This window comes from Diabrotica virgifera, chromosome 3, assembly GCF_917563875.1.
Source record: "Diabrotica virgifera virgifera chromosome 3, PGI_DIABVI_V3a".
Lineage (NCBI taxonomy): Eukaryota > Metazoa > Arthropoda > Insecta > Coleoptera > Chrysomelidae > Diabrotica > Diabrotica virgifera.
The window spans coordinates 257,144,742-257,164,325 of NC_065445.1; the positions used below are offsets into that span (position 1 = coordinate 257,144,742).

General features: G+C 34.0%; 1 protein-coding gene across 1 annotated transcript in view; it reads left to right on the forward strand.

Annotated features, from left to right (window-relative positions):
- The first annotated feature begins 185 nt into the window (after positions 1–185).
- The window catches only part of LOC126882405 (mRNA (2'-O-methyladenosine-N(6)-)-methyltransferase), a 77,381-nt gene continuing 57,982 nt past the window's right edge, over positions 186–19,584 (forward strand). Inside the window, exons 1-4 of the mRNA XM_050647342.1 lie at positions 186–585; positions 10,357–10,656; positions 10,762–10,935; positions 17,864–17,996. Of these exons, the coding sequence (XP_050503299.1) occupies positions 405–585; positions 10,357–10,656; positions 10,762–10,935; positions 17,864–17,996 (788 nt within the window). The 5' untranslated portion in view covers positions 186–404. The remainder of the gene's footprint in view (positions 586–10,356; positions 10,657–10,761; positions 10,936–17,863; positions 17,997–19,584) is intronic.

The window sequence follows — 19,584 nt, forward strand, 5'->3', positions numbered from 1 at the left end:
TTAATTTACTAAAATATTTTGTAAATTTCAGTAAAATATTTAAATTACAATGCACAAATTTAGTATTTATTTAGTGGTGCTATCTAGTGGTTGAAGAAAAAAGAAATATGTCAAAAGTCAACTTTAGTTTAGATTTTAATCTCATTGATGACAACGCCAGTTGCTTTCATTGTTTTGGCGTTTTTGATTTTCTCAGTCAGCAAATGGCGTCGTAGAGTGAGGATGCACAAGTTTTTTTTCAAACCTTGACTGAATTTCGTCGTGAACTTGTAAACATTAAAATTTTCAGTGAAAAAAATTTAAAAGGTATGTTTTACTGTGTACAATTGTTTAGCAAAGTTTCCAAAAACCGTGATTCTGGTTAAATCTGAAAATCATTAAACAACAAAATAAAAATATAAACAATGAACGAAGAAGCTGAAGTTAAAGATGAAAAACTCGTCCCTATGTGGCCCCCGATGGACAGTGGAGCGAGTCCTGGTCCTCAACCACACGTTAGTATGCCTATACCAACTACGCCCCAAGGGGGGGCTCCTGTAAATCAAGGATTTGAATATGAACTTCCATTTGAATTACAACAACAAGGTAAAACCAATGAATTTTTAATTTTTATTCAAATAAGTAACCGAATTTGGGAGCTTTTCATTGTAATCAAAGGTTGTACATTTTGTACTTGTACATAATTAAGTAAAATATTCATTATAAAAACAATAATTTTAATAAATTTTTTCAAACCAAAAATATGTTTCAAAAATATGTCTTATATCTTATATCTACAATAGATTACAATAAACTCAATACAGTAAATATAAGAATTTTTGAGGAGTTCTTGTATTGCTACAGGCATATGTCATACAATAATCTAACAAAATAATGAATACTGTTACTTCTCTCCTAAAGCTGTAGTTTCTCCATATTTATTTTTCTTCTATTATATTTACTTACAGTTACAGTACAAAAAGTTGCAGATAACTTTAGAAGTTAAAAAATCTCTGAAAGATCTTTTTATAAGCAATTTTGCTGGTTCATTTGCAGTTGATACCTCTATGGAAGGTTGTTACTCCATCTTTTGCAAGATCGACCTATACTTCTTCTACCGATTGGTAATTTATCTCTTGCTATTTTGACCACACGGATCTCCTCCATTCTGCTTATGTGGTTATTCCATTCTTTTTTTGTATTTAGTGTCCATTCGTTTATAAACTGTATGTTACATTGTCTTCTAATACCTTCACTCCCCTTTCGATCTCTGAGCATATTTCCTGTAATTCATCTCAGTACTCTCATCTCTGCGGTTTTCAGTAGTATTTGTGTTGTGCCTGTAGAGAATCTTGTTTCTGATGCTAATGTCATTATTGGTCTTACACCGGCTTTATAAATTATTATTGACTTCATTTCAGTGTTAATATGTCGGTTTCGCCATATAGTGTTATTAAGGTATCCTTCTAGTCCAGCGGTGCTCAAAGAGTCGTTCGTGATCGACCGGTCGATCGCCAAAGTTTTTGAAGTCGATCACGATTCACGGAAAAAATACAAATGAAAAAGATGTGGACACTAATTTACTTCTGCATACATCTGTGAGGTGGTTAAAACAATTAGTCCCGAAATAATTTCTTTTCTAGAAGAACGAGGGGAAAATTTACTTCAAAACGAAAAGCTCAGTGATCTGGCTTTCGTATCAGATTTAGCAAATCATTTGAACCTCCTTAATTTGGAACTACAGGGTAAAAATAACAACTATCGATATGATGAGCGCAGTACATTCCTTTGTCAACAAATTGCTATTATTGATTAATCAAATGAACAGAAAGGGTTTAAACAACTGTCTATCGTTGAAAAAAAGGTTAACCGCCCATTTGAATTATATTTATTATGAGACGGAGATGCAGGTAGTTCATGGCGAGTTTGAAAGACGCTTGGCTGATTTTAAGAAACTGACAGATATTGTAACATTCATGATTCATGTCTAATCCATTTTCTTGTGAAGACATGGAAAAAATTGCCACTGAAATATTAATTACTTTCAATATGCAGATCATTTCTGTCCAAAATGAGGCACTGAAAATAATTTCGGATACTTATATACCTACACCTTAAGTCCAGAGTGGCTGATAAGAAATTTTGGTCTTTCATACTGTATAACAAATATCCGTCTTTGAAGCAAATAGCTCTGAAGCTCATAGCATTCTTTGGATCAACGTACTTGTGTGAGTCTGCATTTTCCCAAATAAAGGTAGTGAAATCAAAGTATCATAATCGGCTAACTGACGAACATATTTATATCTCATCATGTTTGCATCTGGCCCTCGGTAATTCTGTACCATCATATGAAAATCTTGTGAATATTATGCAGTGCCATGCATCAACATCCAAATAAAATTAGGATGAAAAACATGACTTTAATTACAACTCTGAAGTTACAACTATTTATCAAATAGAAATATGCAACAAAGTTTTTTATTTTCAAAACTGTTGTTTTTTACTAGCAGTCGATCGCTGGACGCTTGCAGTTTATGTGGTAGATCCCACACAGTATAAATCTGAGCACCACTGTTCTAGTCTATTTGCTTTTTGTAGGTAGGTACAGTTACGGTCACTGAATAGTTTACACCTTACTTTTTATATTGTAATACTGTAAAATTGCAGTGTCGTATGGATTTGACAAATGTCAAAGTCAAAAAATTTCAAAAAGTCAATGATTGTCAAAACTTTCGCGAGTGTTCAAGATTCCTTCCAATTCTAAATTGTAATATCAAAAAATATGACCCGATGATTAAAGAAAAATTCCTTATGACTACTGAACAATATGGGAAAGACCATACCTTTATATATACTGATGCCTCAAAAAACAAAGAAAGGGTAGGTTTTGGGATATGCATCCCGAGTATTGATTATAATTTCTCCTCAAGACTTCCTGGAGCTCTAAGCATAAGCAAAGCAGAGAGTATAGCAATACATCAAGCGGTGGAAGTCGCAACTACAAAACATCTAAAGAAAGCTATAATATTTTCTGATTCGCTCAATGCAATAACCAATATTAAAACATGTAACATATCTGCTTCAGCAGATATAAGGGCCCTAAAAACAAAGAAACTTATATCTTCAGCCAATGAGAATGGTACCAAAATTCTCCTTTCCTGGATACCTGGACACTCTAATATATTTGGTAACACCCAGGCTGACATACTGGCAAAAATAGGAAGAGACCTGAATGTACCCATGGAAGTACAACTGAATTCCCAGGATGCCCTATCAATCATCAGAGGAAAAATTACAAAAGAGTACCAAGAAAAATGGAAATCTTTAGTCCAGAAGAAGACTTCGCAATACAAAACAATTCAAGACTTCTTTCCTACAAAACCTTGGTATTCAAATTTTCCATATAGAAATAGAAGACATACTACCACCATCATTAGAATGCGCACAGGCCACTGTTTAACAAAACAACATCTGTATAAAATGAATATAAAAGATAATCCTTTTTGTGAATGTGGTCGTCTCGAGGATCTAAACCACATCTTTTTTGAATGCCCGATTAATGTGATTCCTAATTTTGATATATACACAAAATTTATTTCCATGAACTTCAAAACACCGCTCTCTATATACAATATTCTAAGTTCTTTAACGGAAGAATCAGTCAATGTAATTATGCGTTTTCTTGCAATTAACCAAATAAGCTTATAAACTGCAATGCGTTTTCTAGCAATTAACAAAATAAGCTTACAAATTGCAAGGCTCAACTGTTTATATGTATCCGTGTTATATTATGTTGCTATTTGTCATTTAATTTATGTTTTAATTTTTAATCATACTGAACCTGACCCAATTAATCTCATTTAATTATAATCATCACACCTCATCAAAAGCTTCCTTACAAGAACATAGTCAGCGATTTTGGTATGGCTTAGAGCCAGACTACGTCAAGATCGCTTATAAATCGTGCTGGTAATCGCCTTGCAGCGAAACCAAAAACAAAAAAGAAGAAGAAGAAGAAAAATAAAATAAAAGTATATCAAATTCCTACCAAAATGGTTAGAATACATTTGAATGATGCGCAAAAAGCAAGAGCAATTGCCAAACTCGAAGAAGGTTGGTCACTAAGGCAAGTTGCTGCTGATTTGAATGTGAGCCATATGTGCATATGGAAGATCAAACAAAGATGGGATAATTTTCACTCTATAGCACGGTTGGGCGGTTCAAGAGGGCAGAAGATCTCCACAGATCAACAGGATGAGATGTTAGTAGATTATTTGAGAGAATCTCCTTTTTGCCACAGCTCAAAAAGCAAGAGAAGAGACAGCGTTTCCAGGCAGTATTTGCACTGCACGTAGAAGAATTAAAGCAAGTAGACTGCAAAATTGTGCAGCTGCAAGGAAACCTTTTTTGACTGAGGATCACAAGAGGAGATGAGTTGAATTTTGTAATGAATTTATAAACCGTGATGAGAATTTTTGGTCTAGGGTTGCATTTTCCGATGAAAAAGTATTTCAGTCATATAGCAATGGTCGGGTAAGAGTTTATAGGCCGAGAAATCAAAGGTATGATGAACAATATACGCATCATTTAAGAAATAGTGGAGATTCTCGGTCAATGTATGGGGATGGATAAGTGCTGAAGGCCCGGGCGTTTGTTATCATGTAGAAGAGAAGTTAACAGGATTACATTACAAACATATTCTTGAGCATACAATGTTGCCATCAGTGATCCAGAGATTCCCCAACAACAACTTCATCTTCCAACATGACAATTGCCCGGTGCATATGAGTAGAATTGTTCGAGAATGGCTAGAAGAAACTGATATTAATGTTCTTCTGTGGCCATCCCGTAGTGCAGACTTTAACCCCGTCGAAAATGTGTGGGCAGAGTTAACAAAGAAACTAAATGAAAGAAACCTTAGACCACGGAACAGAATTGAATTATGGGAAGCAATTGAGCAGGCATGGGAAGAGCTTGTTAACTATAACATGAGGGGATTGGTGCTATCTATGAACAGAAGATTGCAAAGTTGTATTGGCAAGAATGGGGCTTCCACCAAATATTCATTATTTTTTTATTATTTATCATTGTTTATCATTATTTAATATAAAATAGATTTAAAATAAAATGCATATTTTAAAACCAGACTTCTTTATTTTCGTTATTAAGACCATAATCCATTTTATCCAAAAAACTTCTATACTTTCCATTTTGTAAAGTTTTGTAAAATATTTAGATTTTTTAATTTTAATCAACCTATTCTAGCTAGGTACACCAATGGCAACGTCACTTTGACGTAAAAGGTGCATTTAAATGAGATAAAAATTTAAAAAATCAGCTCCTAGATACGTAAGCCTGTAAACTATTCAATGACAGTAACTGTACTTGATTACTTACTAACAAAAAAGTTGGTGTTGCAAGGTTATTTTCCCCCTTTGGTAATATTTCCTATAAATTGCAGTGGCGGCTGGTGGGGTAAAATTTTGGGTAGGCCAAGCCAGCAAATTACATATAAGTATGTGTAATACATAATATGCAAATATAAATTTATTTTTATATATAAAAATACTTAGAAGGTAACTTTAACAGATTTAGTAAAGCCTCAGAAAAACTCATTTTTATGTATCAATTATAAAACTATCGCACTATTCCAAGAAAAATTTTAAACAATCAACCGAGATCGGCCAAACCACTAGTAATAACAGTGAAAATCGAACAAATAAATTTTTTTCTTCGAATTTTACGAATTTTTTTGAACTCATTTGCGCAAACGTGCACTTGTTTACAATTGTGTTGTTTGTCTAAAAATATGTTACAATTAAGATTATGTTACATATATTTTTATCAAAATTTAAAGGAAAATTTATATTAGAATTCGATAATTATGTTTAAAGTGGCAACGCGGCTGGGCGAAGGCCAGTTCGATTCGGGCCTATACACCAAGCATAAAGGCCCATTTATACATACCCGGGCCGTGTCCGTTCCGGGTCAGTGCCGAGTCCGGGTATTTTTAATGCAATATTTACATACAACCGGGTTGTGGCAGTGTGCGTACCGGGCCGAATAAGAGAGGAAAACGTTATTACATATCTCTGTGTAAGAGATAGTTGAAAATATTTCGGCTTGGATAGAAGATCTTATCTCACAATATCTATTGCTTGTCTGTTTTCCAGCAGTCGCGTTCACAAAACAATAAAATCGTGTTTATACAAGTCCCTGCGATCCGTGTCATTTTCGTGCATCGCCAGTGCCGACAGCAAAAATATCGGCTGGGATTAATTTCAGACCGGGCCCCAACGGGCCCCGTCCGGGAAACGCCAATGTATAAATATACTCATAAGAGTACATATTGTTTTTTTTTGGACCGGGCCCTGTATTAACATGGAACGGACACGGCCCTGATATGTATAAATGGGCCTTAACACGACAAATAAAATCATTGTCCTGCAAGCTGCTTAACTTCAAACGCTTTTTGTACAAAGATCTTATATGAGCTAGGTCGGCCTGGTGCGAGCGGGCCTATTAATGATATTTAAAATGCCTGAATACGATTCGATGCTTTCTGTGATAATATAATAACAAAGTTGTCTTAACGGACGCTGATGTATTGAGTGATTTAGTACATTTATAAATTATTTACATGCTTTAACATAATTTTTGAATATATCTTTTTCAATTTTAAAGCTCTTAAAATTATTGGGTAGGCCCGGCCTATCCTGCCTACCCCCAAAAGCCGCCACTGATAAATTGCTGATTCTTTCCCGGTATAAAGACATTCGATAGTTCTCATTTGGAACAACAATACTCATCAAGCACTCTACATTATTATATTCGAACAGTCTAAAGCCAGACATTAATTCGATGCCCTACATATTTATTTCCAACTTAGATGTGAACAATACCTCAACATCTATAAACTCACGGTTACCAAGCTGGGGCCAGTGGCTCCATGTAAAAGTGTTTGTATTTCAAAGTAAAATAATAGTATATTACTTTATGAGGCGGAGAAGCATGACTTTTCTTGACGCGCCCGATATTACGCGCCGAACGAAGTGAGGCGCGTAATAGAGGGCAAGTCAAGAAAAGTCGCTTCTTTGCCGAATAAAGTATACTATTTTTTCTTCAAACGTAGCAATTTTCAACCATAAATAGTACAATTCATACGCTATTTTTACTCGAAATTAACTGTGACAACTATCAAAGTCGTCTAGATGTTAGAAATTAAAATAATTAAGTCATGATTCGCCAACATCGGAAATGATTGCTGAAAGTTGTGCTCGACCATCAGTATCATCAACAATTACCAATGCGTATCAAGAGTCGGGAACATTTTTGCACGGTTTCAATTTTGAAAATCCTCATTAACTAATTGTACTTTTAATATTACTATAAATAAAATGATGTTTAATTGTTGTTAATGACATTTGTATTGTTGCTTTGTGACATGTTTCATATTGTTGCCATGACAACATTTTTCCCTCTGCCGTAAAGAAATGGGAAAAAAAACTGCTGCCGGCGGAGACATCAAACTTTGACAGGATCAAGTTAGATAAGTAATGTCATCATTATTTGACGTTTGAAGAAAAAATTGTTTAAACTTATTACTCCAGTCAATGGGAGCAAGGATAGGATATTACCTCCGAATTTTATCCTACTGCATGGATTTTAATGAAATTTTGGGCCTAGCCTCTACTTATCTCCTAATTCAAAGTCTACCCTATGCCGATGTGTGCTTTTATCTTGGGAGTGGTTCTAACCCCTTCTTAGGGGTTGAAAAGTTTTTAGTTAAAATTACCACGGAATTCGCTAAAAACCTAATTCTAAGCAAAAACTGTTCTATAATTTTTTTTTGAAAACTCAATACTTTTTGAGATATTCGTGGCTGAAAATTGGCCATTTTCATTGAAACAAAATACCTTTTCGAACGGTTTTTGCGAATACCTTAAAAACTATGCATCTAACTAAAAAAACTGTATTAAACATTTTTGTAGGCTATTCGCGGTGTGCAAGTACTTGGAAAGGGAAACGAGAAACGACCGTGCGCGAGTCGCGGAGAAATATTGCAACTATCTTAAATAATTCATATTGTCAATTGAAATTGTCAAATTGACGTATATTTCATACCTTCTGTCATTGAAGCAGAAACATTATATACTGCTCCACAATATTGATATGATATGCAATTATTATATAAAGGTAAATTTAATTAATTGTATTTTGCTTGCAGTACTGCATTTTAATAACTAATTTTATTTACTACATACAATTGTTTATGTTTGCATAACATAACCTGCATCTTATTTTTTCTTCTTATTATTTTTTTGGACTATGGCCTTGACAATTATCCAGCAACCAGGACTAATATAATTGGCCAATATAATTAAAAGTGCGAATAAAAGTACAGAGCGTAGAAATAGAGGTCGCTTTGCCGAACTTGCACGGTCCCAATAAAAAAACAAAGAGACACTTGCCTTCATAAATCTTCTAGTTATAATACAAAAAGAGATATGGTAGGTGAAAATAGTTTGTTTTTTGGTACATTCTCAAATTGGTGTATTCAACTTGAAATAACAAAGAAACGGTCAACTTTAGTTGTATAATGCTACCAATACCTTTTGTAGTGCTTGAAAATACCTTTAAAATGAGCTATATTAGAGGTCCATTACATTAAAACTAAGCGATATATGCTGCAAACAAAATTGATAACTAATGTATTTTAAGAAAAAATGAGAAGTAATTTTAACCCCCATCCACCAAAATGTAAATGCATTGTTTTCCTTCTACAATACCTTTTGTTATAGTGTTATTTCTATGTTCAAAAAGTTGGACGGGTTTAAAATAAATGGTTTTTGAAAAAAAAGATCAAATTATAGAGCGCATTTTAAAATTTTCTTAAAAATTTTCCTTTTTCTCCATGTAACTTGAAAATGATAAGAGATACAGTAATGAAAAATGAAAAGGAAATTTATATCTGAATAAGCTCTACATTTTTGTGTAATATCTTTTTTTCGTATCTCTTATCTTTTTTGAGTTACATGGAGGAAAAGGAAGATTTTTAAAAAAATTTAAAAATGCGCTCTATAATTGAATCTTATTTTTTCAAAAACCGTTTATTTTAATCCAGTCCAACTTTTTGAACGTAGAAATAACACTATAGTAAAAAGTATTGTAGAAGCACAACGATGTATTTAAGTTCTGATGGATGAGGGGTTAAATATACTTCTCGTTTCTTCTTAAAATACATTAGTCATCAACTTTTTTGCAGAATATCTCGCTTAGTTTGAATGTTATTGACATTTAGTATTACTCATTTTAAAGGTCTTTTCAAGCCCTACAAAAGTTATTAGTATCATTATACACTTAAAATCGACAGTTTCTCTGTTATTTCAAGTTGAATAAACCGATTTGAGCATGCAGCAAAAAAAACAAACTCTTCTTACCTACCATATCCCTCTTTGTATTTTAACTAGAAGATTTATGAAGGAATGAATCTCTTTGTTTTTTTTAATACCTACAGAAATATTTTATATAGTTTTCTTGTTAGATGTACAGTTTTTAAGGAATTCGCAAAAATCCGTCCGAAAAGGTGTAATTTTTCAATGAAAATGGCCAATTTTCAACCACGAATAACTCAAAAAGTACTTATTGAGTTTTCAAAAAATAATTATAGAACAGTTTTTGCTTAAAATTAGGTTCTCTAGCCTCTTTCGTGGCTATTTTAACCATAACATTTTTCACCCCCGAGAAGGGGTGGGAACCACCCCCAAGATAAAAGCGCACATCAGCATAGGGTAGACTTTGTTTCTTGAGCTATTCCCTACGTACTGTGAAAATATCAAGTAAATCGATATAGTAGGATGGAATTCGGAGCCAAATACCCTCATTGACTGCCCTATATTGTCTACTTTTACTTATTTCAACACTGAATTGCACCTTGCTTCCACAAAGGTTTAGTGATCACATTTTTATAATCAACCACTACTTAGAAGTTTGGTTGTCATCTTATGTAGAGAACAAAAGATATCCACAAGGTAAACTTGCATCCTGGTGGAGCGTCCTACACAAGCCCTTTTACTTCTTCCTATCACTAGGTTACCTTGCCAAACCCATAAGATGCTCTGGTTGTGTTAGAATGAGACTTACTATTTTACCTGTACTTTGGATTATAATAAACCCTAACCACATGTGTAACAAATATTGTGTAACATATTTTTAAGTAGGTAATTATTGTAATATAAAGTTATTACAATCTGACAAGTGAGAGCTAGCGGCTGACCTTCTCGTATTGTGTATTTCTCGTTGTGTATTTTTGCGCAAGGTCACCCACCAGTTCTCACTTGTCAGATTGTACTAATTAATATATTAAATTTTGATTAGGTTGGAAAAAATTTTGGTCCAAAAGAGAAAACCGTCCTTACTATTGGAACAAACTAACAGGGGAAAGCTTATGGGAAATGCCAGTACTAAAGCCACACTTTGACCCCATTACAGACCCTCTAGGCATTTGTGCTCCACCTCCTCCTCCCCCAGGCCCTATACCATTAGCCCATATGGCACCAACTGTAGCAGTGCCAATAGTGAAAAGGAGGGCCTCAGAAGAAATTGGACCCCAAGCAAAGAAGCTGATTCTGGCTGGACCCTGGGATCTAGATGTTATTACAAATGTTATTATATTAGGTAAGCTCACTTATTAACACTGAAAATATTGGATTCATTTAGTACAGTATTAGAAAATTTTCTTACATAAGTATGTTACTAAAATCATAATTTCTTCATTTGCAGAGCGCTCACCTTGTTTTTATATGCACTCGCATCCAGAAATAGAAGCATATAGATGTAGTTTATTGTCTAAGTTGAGGCAGAGCTACCAAGAAGTGTGCCATTCTAGAGAGGGTATTGATGCTCCTAAGGATTCATTCAATAGATGGTTGATGGAGAGAAAAGTTATAGATACTGGTAGATAAACACTTTGCAATTCTAAAGTTATGTTGTTTCCGCAGCAGTTATTTAAAAACTGATAAGTTAAACATTTGACACAATGGAGTCTTTGTCTGTGAATTGAGCAGTGAGATTGGGATTTAATTTATACAAAGGCTTATGAGTTTCTATAGATGACTCTGAATTCTATGTTTGTTTTGTAAACAGTTAAGTAAACTACATTGTTGTAACATTCCTCTTGTGGTAGAAGTGATGATATTGAATCAAATAAGAATTTAAAATATATTTGATCCTTTAGTTTTGTGCAATGTGGTAGGTATCTAATCTAGTATGTCATGAGACCAGACGTTCTCATTTCTGGTTATCCTCCTCCTCTATCTGTTCTCCTTCGTAAGGATGTAGTGGCGTCATGTAAGTCGTTTGACTATTTCTGTCCAAATTCCCTCTCTCCTGTGCGTGTTGTTTTGCTTCGGAGAATGAGTAACCAGTCATGTCCTTTATTTGGTCCGACCATCGTAATGGAGATCTTCCTCTGGATCTTCTGCCCTCTATGTTGCCTTCAACTATCATTCGTTCCATGCCTTCTCTTCTTCTAGTTATATGTCCAAAATATCTCAGTATATTTTGGTTGATAGTTGTGCTGAGTCTAGTTTTTATGTTAAGTTCGGCTAATATTGAATTATTTGTGCGATGTGCGGTCCACGGTATGCGCAACATTCTCCGGTAGACCCACATTTCAAATGCTATTATACGTTTTGAATCTGCTTTTTTGATGGTCCAAGTATCTGAAGCGTAGGTGGCGATAGGAAATATTAACGCTCGAACAAGGCGCAATTTTGTGTTTTTTGTAATGTCAGTATTCTTCCATATTTTTGTGAGTTTGGCTGTTGCCGATCTGGCCATTATGATGCGCCTACGAATCTCGTATTCGCATCCTCCACTGTTAGTAATAACGGAGCCTAAGTAATTAAATTGTTTGACCACTTCGTAACCTGCCAAGTCTCGTATCTAAGGTTGGTTGTTTCTGATTCTATCGATGATCATTACTTTGGTTTTCTGTATATTTATTTTCAAACCATATTCCGTACCCACCGTTCCTAGCCTATTCATAATTTCTTCCAGTTCTTCTGGTGAAGACGCCAATATAACAGTGTCATCAGCGGGTCAATCCATTTTAAATCACCCAATATAAATATAATTTGTTGCTCAACATTTTTAATTTTCCTGATTCTTTTATCATGGATTCCCTATAGGTAGATATTCACAAAAATCCATTTGAAAAATTTTTGTAAGCCATATTTTTTTATTTGGCAGCCATTTTTAAAATGACGGCTTGGCGAATTTAATGAAAAACGGGGTTTGCGGAAAATTTAATTGCCAAGTCATTTTTAAAGATATCAGCATAATCTAAACACCAGTGTGTTCAGCATGAAATTCCCTTCAAAAATATGTTATTTAAATTTCTCTATCATTAAAGAAAGTCAATAAAACTTTCTCCAAAACTTCGGAAAGAATTTAGCAAAATCGTTCATTTTTAAGACCATTAATTCTTAGGAAGGAGAAGTATCTCACAAATAATAATTTATTTCTGTGTTGAATACTCAAAATACCACCAGCAGCAGAAGTTGTAGTCTTGAGAATCAACTCCTTTTTTCCCTACAGTTTTTCAAAAACAGCCGAAAGCACGTTAATGCCAATTTTCAAAGGTCAATATCTGAAAAGGGGCTGAATAAAAACAAGTGAAATTTTTATTAAATGTTCTTTATACTAATAAGAATATCTCACAAAAAAATTATGAATGAGACTCAACTAAGTTTTGAGTTATAGTGTTGTGAATTCCAATAAAAACGCTAACTTTTTAATACACTCATGCAATGCTAAATTAGCAACTCAAGACTAAAATTATCTTAATTTTCAAAATTAAATGATGCTTAAATCTATATATTATTATTAGAGTTTTAAAATAACACCTGCACCTACATGTCTCTGCAAGGGGAGAAATGAACCCCCATCCCTCAATCTCCATTGCTTTGGTACTGATGAGGCTCAGTTGGTGATAGTTATTTGACTAGTGAACATGTCCTGTTAGTGCAGTTTTGGAATTGTTTCACTACATTGATGTGCTTAATTAAATTTACTTATATTAGTAATGTTATTTAATTGATTGTTTAATTATTCAGTATGAGTTGTTTTGTGGGTGAACTAATAAGTGAACAGTGTCATAAACAACACTACAAGAAAGAAGTGTCTTAAAATTTTATTAGTGTAAGTGACTTGCCAACTGAAGAACAATGTTTGCTCAAATTAAGAATTTCAAATGAAATTACCAATATCTCCCATTACCACAGAGATAAATATTTAGACAAGTACATACAACCACATTTTTTCGTTGTAACCCATTTAGTTGTCATAAAAGGCCAATTAAAATGTTTGCGTAAAATACTAATTGAACACCTTTCCAAGAGTAAAAATGTGGGCGTTAAACTAATTCCTGGACAGGCTCTATGTCCAACCTGTGCAACAAATATATTTGTAGAAAAATTGCCCAAAAATGAGACAAAAAATGTTGAAAATGATTCTGAATTTCTTCCTTGTCCTTTTGAATTAGTACAGGAGAATCCGTTGCATCAAGTGGAATCCATTTATGAAACTTCGGGATTGTCTCCTTTATGTAAAATAACAAAGCTTAACAAAGAACAACGACTGTCAGCTTTGCAAAGAAAAACTGACAAAATTACAAGCACGGTCAAGCGAAAGTTGGAAGAATCATTCTACAATGACTTAGAAACTCAGAATTTAAATGCTGTAGAAACTTCAATTAGTGAGTATGACATACTCATTACTAAACTGAAAGAAAAATTTAAAGTGTCTAGTAAAGATGATAAAATTAAGATAATTAGTCTATTACCAAGCTCATGGTCAAAGAAAAAAATAGTTGCGGACTTTGGTGCATCTGAACACATGGTAAAGTTAACTAGGCAACTAGTAAAGGATCAAGGTGTCTTACCACATCTTTCAAAAAGACAGGTCAACAAACTAAGTGAAGCTATTTTTAACTGTCTTAAAGAGTTTTACGAAGATGACCAAAATAGTCGCTTATGCCCTGGTAAAAAGGAATATGTTTCAACTGTGATTGACAATGTCAAGGTGCACAAACAGAAAAGGTTAATTCTTCTCTCACTAAATGAACTCTACAGCATATATAAACAGAAATATCCAGATCACAAAATTGGTTGCTCTATGTTTTGCGCTCTACGACCTAAGTGGTGTGTTCTTCCGGGTTCATCAGGAACTCATAGTGTATGTTCCATTTTTTTTTGAAAAAAAGAAGTAATTAAAAGTGTATTGGTAACTTAGTGATTTCAGCATAATTTAACTTTGTCAATTAAGATAATTTTAAGCCTACCGTTGCTAATTTAGCATTGCACGAGTGTATTAAATAGCGTTTTTATTGGAATTCACAACTCTATAACTCAAAACTTAGTTAAGTCTGTCATAATTTTTTTGTGAGATATTCTTATCAGTATAAAAAACATTTAATAAAATTTTCACTTGTTTTCATTCAGTCCCTTTTCAGATATTGACCTTTGAAAATTGGCATTAACGTGCTTTCGGCCATTTTTGAAAAGTTGTAGGGAAAAAAGGAGTTGATTCTCAAGACTAAAACTTATGCTGCTGGTGGTATTTTGAGTATTCAACACAGAAATAAATTATTATTTGTGAGATACTTCTCCTTCCTAAGAATTAATGGTCTTAAAAATGAACGATTTTGCTAAATTCTTTCCGAAGTTTTGGAGGAAGTTTTATTGACTTTCTTTAATGATAGAGAAATTTAAATAACATATTTTTGAAGGGAATTTCATGCTGAACACACTGGTGTTTAGATTATGCTGATATCTTTAAAAATGACTTGGCAATTAAATTTTCCGCAAACCCCGTTTTTTCCTTAAATTCGCCGAGCCGTCATTTTAAAAATGGCTGCCAAATAAAAAATATGGCTTACAAAATTTTTTCAAATGGATTTTTGTGAATATCTACCTATTGGGAATCCATGATAATCAGGAAAATTAAAAATGTTGAGCAACACTGACTGGGTGATCTGATATGGATTGACCCCAGCATAACTTAGGTTTTTTATTTTTCTTCCTCCTATCGTTGCTCCTCCTTGCCATTCATTAAAAACTTGACGCATAATGTGTTCACTATATATGTATATTGAATAGGATGGGGGATATTATATAAGTTTTTCGAAACCACATTATTAACTCTTACATTAGCGGTGTTATTTACATAAAGTGCTTGTAATAGATAGATTAGATGTTCTGGCGTACCCATTTCTCCAAGTATATGCCACATTTTATCCCATTTTACGTTATCGATGGCCTTGGAGTAGTCAACAAAGCACAAATATGTTTCTATGTTAAACTCTCGAAATTTTTCGATAATTTGACTTGACGAATATTAAGAATGTGTTCTCTTATTTCCCTACCTGGAACGAATCCGCATTGTTCTTGGGGAATTTGCGGTAAGAGAATGGATTTTAATCTTTCATTGATTATTGTTAGAAGTACTTTGCTCGAGTGAGATATCAACGCTACTGAACGGTAATTATTGCAATCTGCCGGAGAACCTTTTTTGTATATGGGAAACGTTTTACCCCAGTCATTTGGCCACTTTCCGGTATTCCAGATCTCATTGAAAATTCTAAGCATTACTTCCGTCCATATTCTCCCATTTCTTTAAGTATTTCAGCTGTTTTTCCATCCTCTCTTTGTGCTTTTCTACATTTCAGTTTTTTTATTGCCGACTCAATTTCTGATTTCAATATTTGTGGTTCTTTTTCATAACTTCTGTTCTCTGTAATATGGTCTGTGTCGTTGTTAGAGAATAGTATTTCACAATATTGTTTCCACACCTCTGCGATACCGTCTGGGTTTGTTATGGTATTTCCACTATTATCTTTGATGATCTGTGTCTGTGGTTTGAATTCTGTCTTGCTAGATATTTGACTTTTGAGAAAAGTTCTCTAGATTCTTGGCGGTCAGCATGTTCATCTAGTTGTTCACATATACTTTTTATATATTTATTTTTGTACCTTCTGCACAAGTGTTTTATGGTTGTATTTATGGTGCTTATCTCTATTTCTTTTTGTATTGAATTTGACGTGCCGTTTCTAAGTTTTCGTCTTTCTTCTTCAAGGTTAAGAGTTTCTTCAGTCATCCGATGTTTTTTCCTATCTATTTTTTCTTTGGAGTTTGTGTTGATGGCTTCGGTGATCAACTTCTTTGTGTATTCCCACGTTTTGTCAGGGTCTCCGGTAGTCACTGGTAGGTCAGCTTTTGCTAGTGCCTCTCTAAACTTTTTCGGGTGTTTTGGAACCAATCTTTGTCTTTTGTTTGCAATTGTTTTACTGTGCAACTCAATGCGAAATTCTGCTTGTAGCATTTTATGGTCCGAACCACAATCTGCAGCTGGTTTTGTCTTCACATTGGTTACAGAGCTCCTCCATCGTTTAGTGATAAGAATATAATCTATTTGGTTCTTGTATCGTCCTCCAGGCGAAGACCATGTTGATAATCTTCGCGGACGATGTTTAAACATTGTGTTTACCATACTGAGATCCATATCGATGGCAAATTGAAGGAGACGTTCACCAGTCATTTCGCTCGCCTAAGCCATGCTCACCTATCGTTCCTTTCAAATGGTCGTCTACTTTCGTTCTTCCTATTTTTGCGTTCCAATCTCCTATTATCATCATTGGTTCTTTCTTAGGTATATTAGAGATGATTTCGTGTATCAGATGGTATGTTTCTTCTACTATATCTTCTGTCGCTTCGGATGTTGGCATATATACCTGTATAATGTGCATTTTGACTGGTTTAGCGTTTAGGGTTATTTTTATTATACGATCATTTACTGGAAGGTATTCATGTACATATTTTGTCCAACGTTTTTAAATTAATATTGCTACGCCTTTTTGTCCTAATTTGTTAGCTCCTGACATGAAAACTTTATAGTAAGTGGCTTCCCAATGTCCTTGGCTTTCCCAGTGTGTCATATATCTCGCAGATATCTATCTTCTCCTTGATCTGTTCATTTTCTAATATATACAGTTTACCTGGCTCTAGCAGCCCCCCAACAGTCGCCCATTTCTCACCATTCGACCCGGAATCGATACGGCGCCGGTTGAACTAAGATGTAGTTGCCGCCTGTGAGTATTTTACACCAGACCTGTATGAATCACGCAACCCCAGTGCAATAATGACGTAGCTGCTGCCCTATGTCATGCCCTCAGTTGATCCGTGGGTACTTATTCGGTTTAACTTAATTCGTACCTGCATATCTACAGGAACGTTCCCTATCAGCTACTGGGACGCGCCGTGTCGGGGTTGACATACCCCTCCCAGTCCATCTTCCGTGTAGTACTGAAGAGCCCCTACTCAGTTCAGAGTACCGGCACGGTCCTAGCTTGCGTGGGGGAGGAGCTCACCGTGTCCCCACGGTTCTGGTTATAAGACAACTAAAAAACTCATTTGCTAGTAAACGGTTACAGCTAGGACAATAGGAAAACTGTGCACATTTTTTTAAAACTCTTACAATATGTTCCAGAATGTTTGGGAAACCACTAAGCAAAAAATCAACAAGCAATAAGTATACCTTTTCTGTGTCAACACACGGTGTACATCATTTTGCGGATAGAAACTGTATTCTTAAAGGTAGTCAGAAGATGTACTTTTGTCTATCAAAATTGCTGTTAGCCAAAATTACTAAAATGGGCTTGAGCACTTCCCATATTCCAAGAATTTGGAAGTGCGTGAAGTGATAAGTTCATTGAATGCTATTAATATATTCTTACAAACTGCTGCAGAAACAAAATAAGTATCAAAAATCAAAATTAATATTTTCATGTAAATGCATGTAGAAATGTTTGTTATATATCTTGTAGGCTACGATGCTCTTCTTCCAAGTAACTGTTATCCTGAAATCTCACTTTCAATGTACAAAGAAATCATGAATGATATCCCGATTAAATTAGTGAGGCCAAAATTTACAGGAGACGCCCGAAAACAGTTGTCAAGGTAATGTAGTTTATTCTTTTTATTATTAATTTAGTGTAAATTAGACTACAGTTTAATATAATTCCTTTTTTTAACTATGGTTCATTTTTTAAATAGGAGGAGTAATTCAAATTTACTACGCCGTAATGCTTGTTTGTAATTGGTCCAACTGCAGATAAGTTTACTCCACTAAATTATGAAATTTTGACACTATTAACATTTATGAAATTTTGACACTAATGGCATTTAAAATTTTAATCTCGTAAAATGGCCCACTAGGGTCACGGATACCAGCATTACGACGATTGATAATGTCTTTGTTAATTTTTCAAACTCTTCTGTTACTTGTGTAAACGACAATACTGTGTCCGACCATCGAACTGTACTGATTGAGTTGCCATTAAGTCATTGAAATGTGATCAACTCAATTTGGATCCCACGTGTTGGGGAAACCTGTATACTTTACCTTAGGGCATTATCCTGTTTGCCATGTGACCATCACAGGCCTTTTTATTGAAGTATGCACTTTTAAGGCATCTATATTTTATGTAAAGGGTTTTTACCCAGATATTTTTCTTTTGTGGCTCAGCTAGCATCCAGTTTATCGAACACTGATGATGATTTTTTATAAAAATCGAAAACGTTTTGTTGTGATGTAGCCCTTTTAAGGGATTTTTAATAAAAATTTTTTATACCTTTTACAAAGGATTTCTTTCCAATTTTGTGATTGAGTTTGATTTTGGGGCCGGTGAGTCGAGTGTTTTCTATCAAAAAAGAAATTTTAATGACATTACTATAAACAAATTTATAAATCACACCTCAAGTGAGGACTGGAATCAAATATATGGTATCCTAGATACAAATATTGCTTTTAATACCTTTTTTAATATTCTTATGTATCATTTTAACATAAATTTTCCTATTATAAATAAAAAGTCCAAATTAAATAGTAATAAATGGGTTAATAATGAGATAAGACAATCAGGTTATCAATTGAAAAATTTACATGCATTATCTAGGGCATTTCCAGAGTTGCGTGATTATTATAGACATAAAAAAGAGAGCATCAAAAGCTTCTAAATTTAACCAAAAAATGCCATTACCAAAATATAATAAACACCTCAGATAATCCTTCTAAAAGTGCTTGGAAAATTATATCTGATTTTTCAAAAGGTAAAAAAAATAAGAGTACTTTCAAACGGGGATAACTTAATTACAGATTCGTTAGAAATAGCCAATAAATTTAACCTATTTTTTAAAAATGCTCCATTGGATGCAATTGCGACTATCCCAATCAAAACTGATAGTACATATATTTGTAACAACACTGTTTTGGATGACCACCTTCTTCTTCATCCGTACACTACAATAGAATTAAACAAATTATTAAACCAAAAACTAAAAAACAAAAAATCTCAGAGCTTTGATGAAATCCCTGGGCTTTTAATAAAAAAGGTTGTTTCTTGTATAATATCGCCATTAACATATTTAGTTAATTTATCGTTTTCAAATGGCGATTTTCCAGACTGTATAAAAACTGGAAACGTGTTACCAATTCATAAAAAAGGTGGCCCAAGACAAGTAAGTAACTACCGTCCAATTACAATTT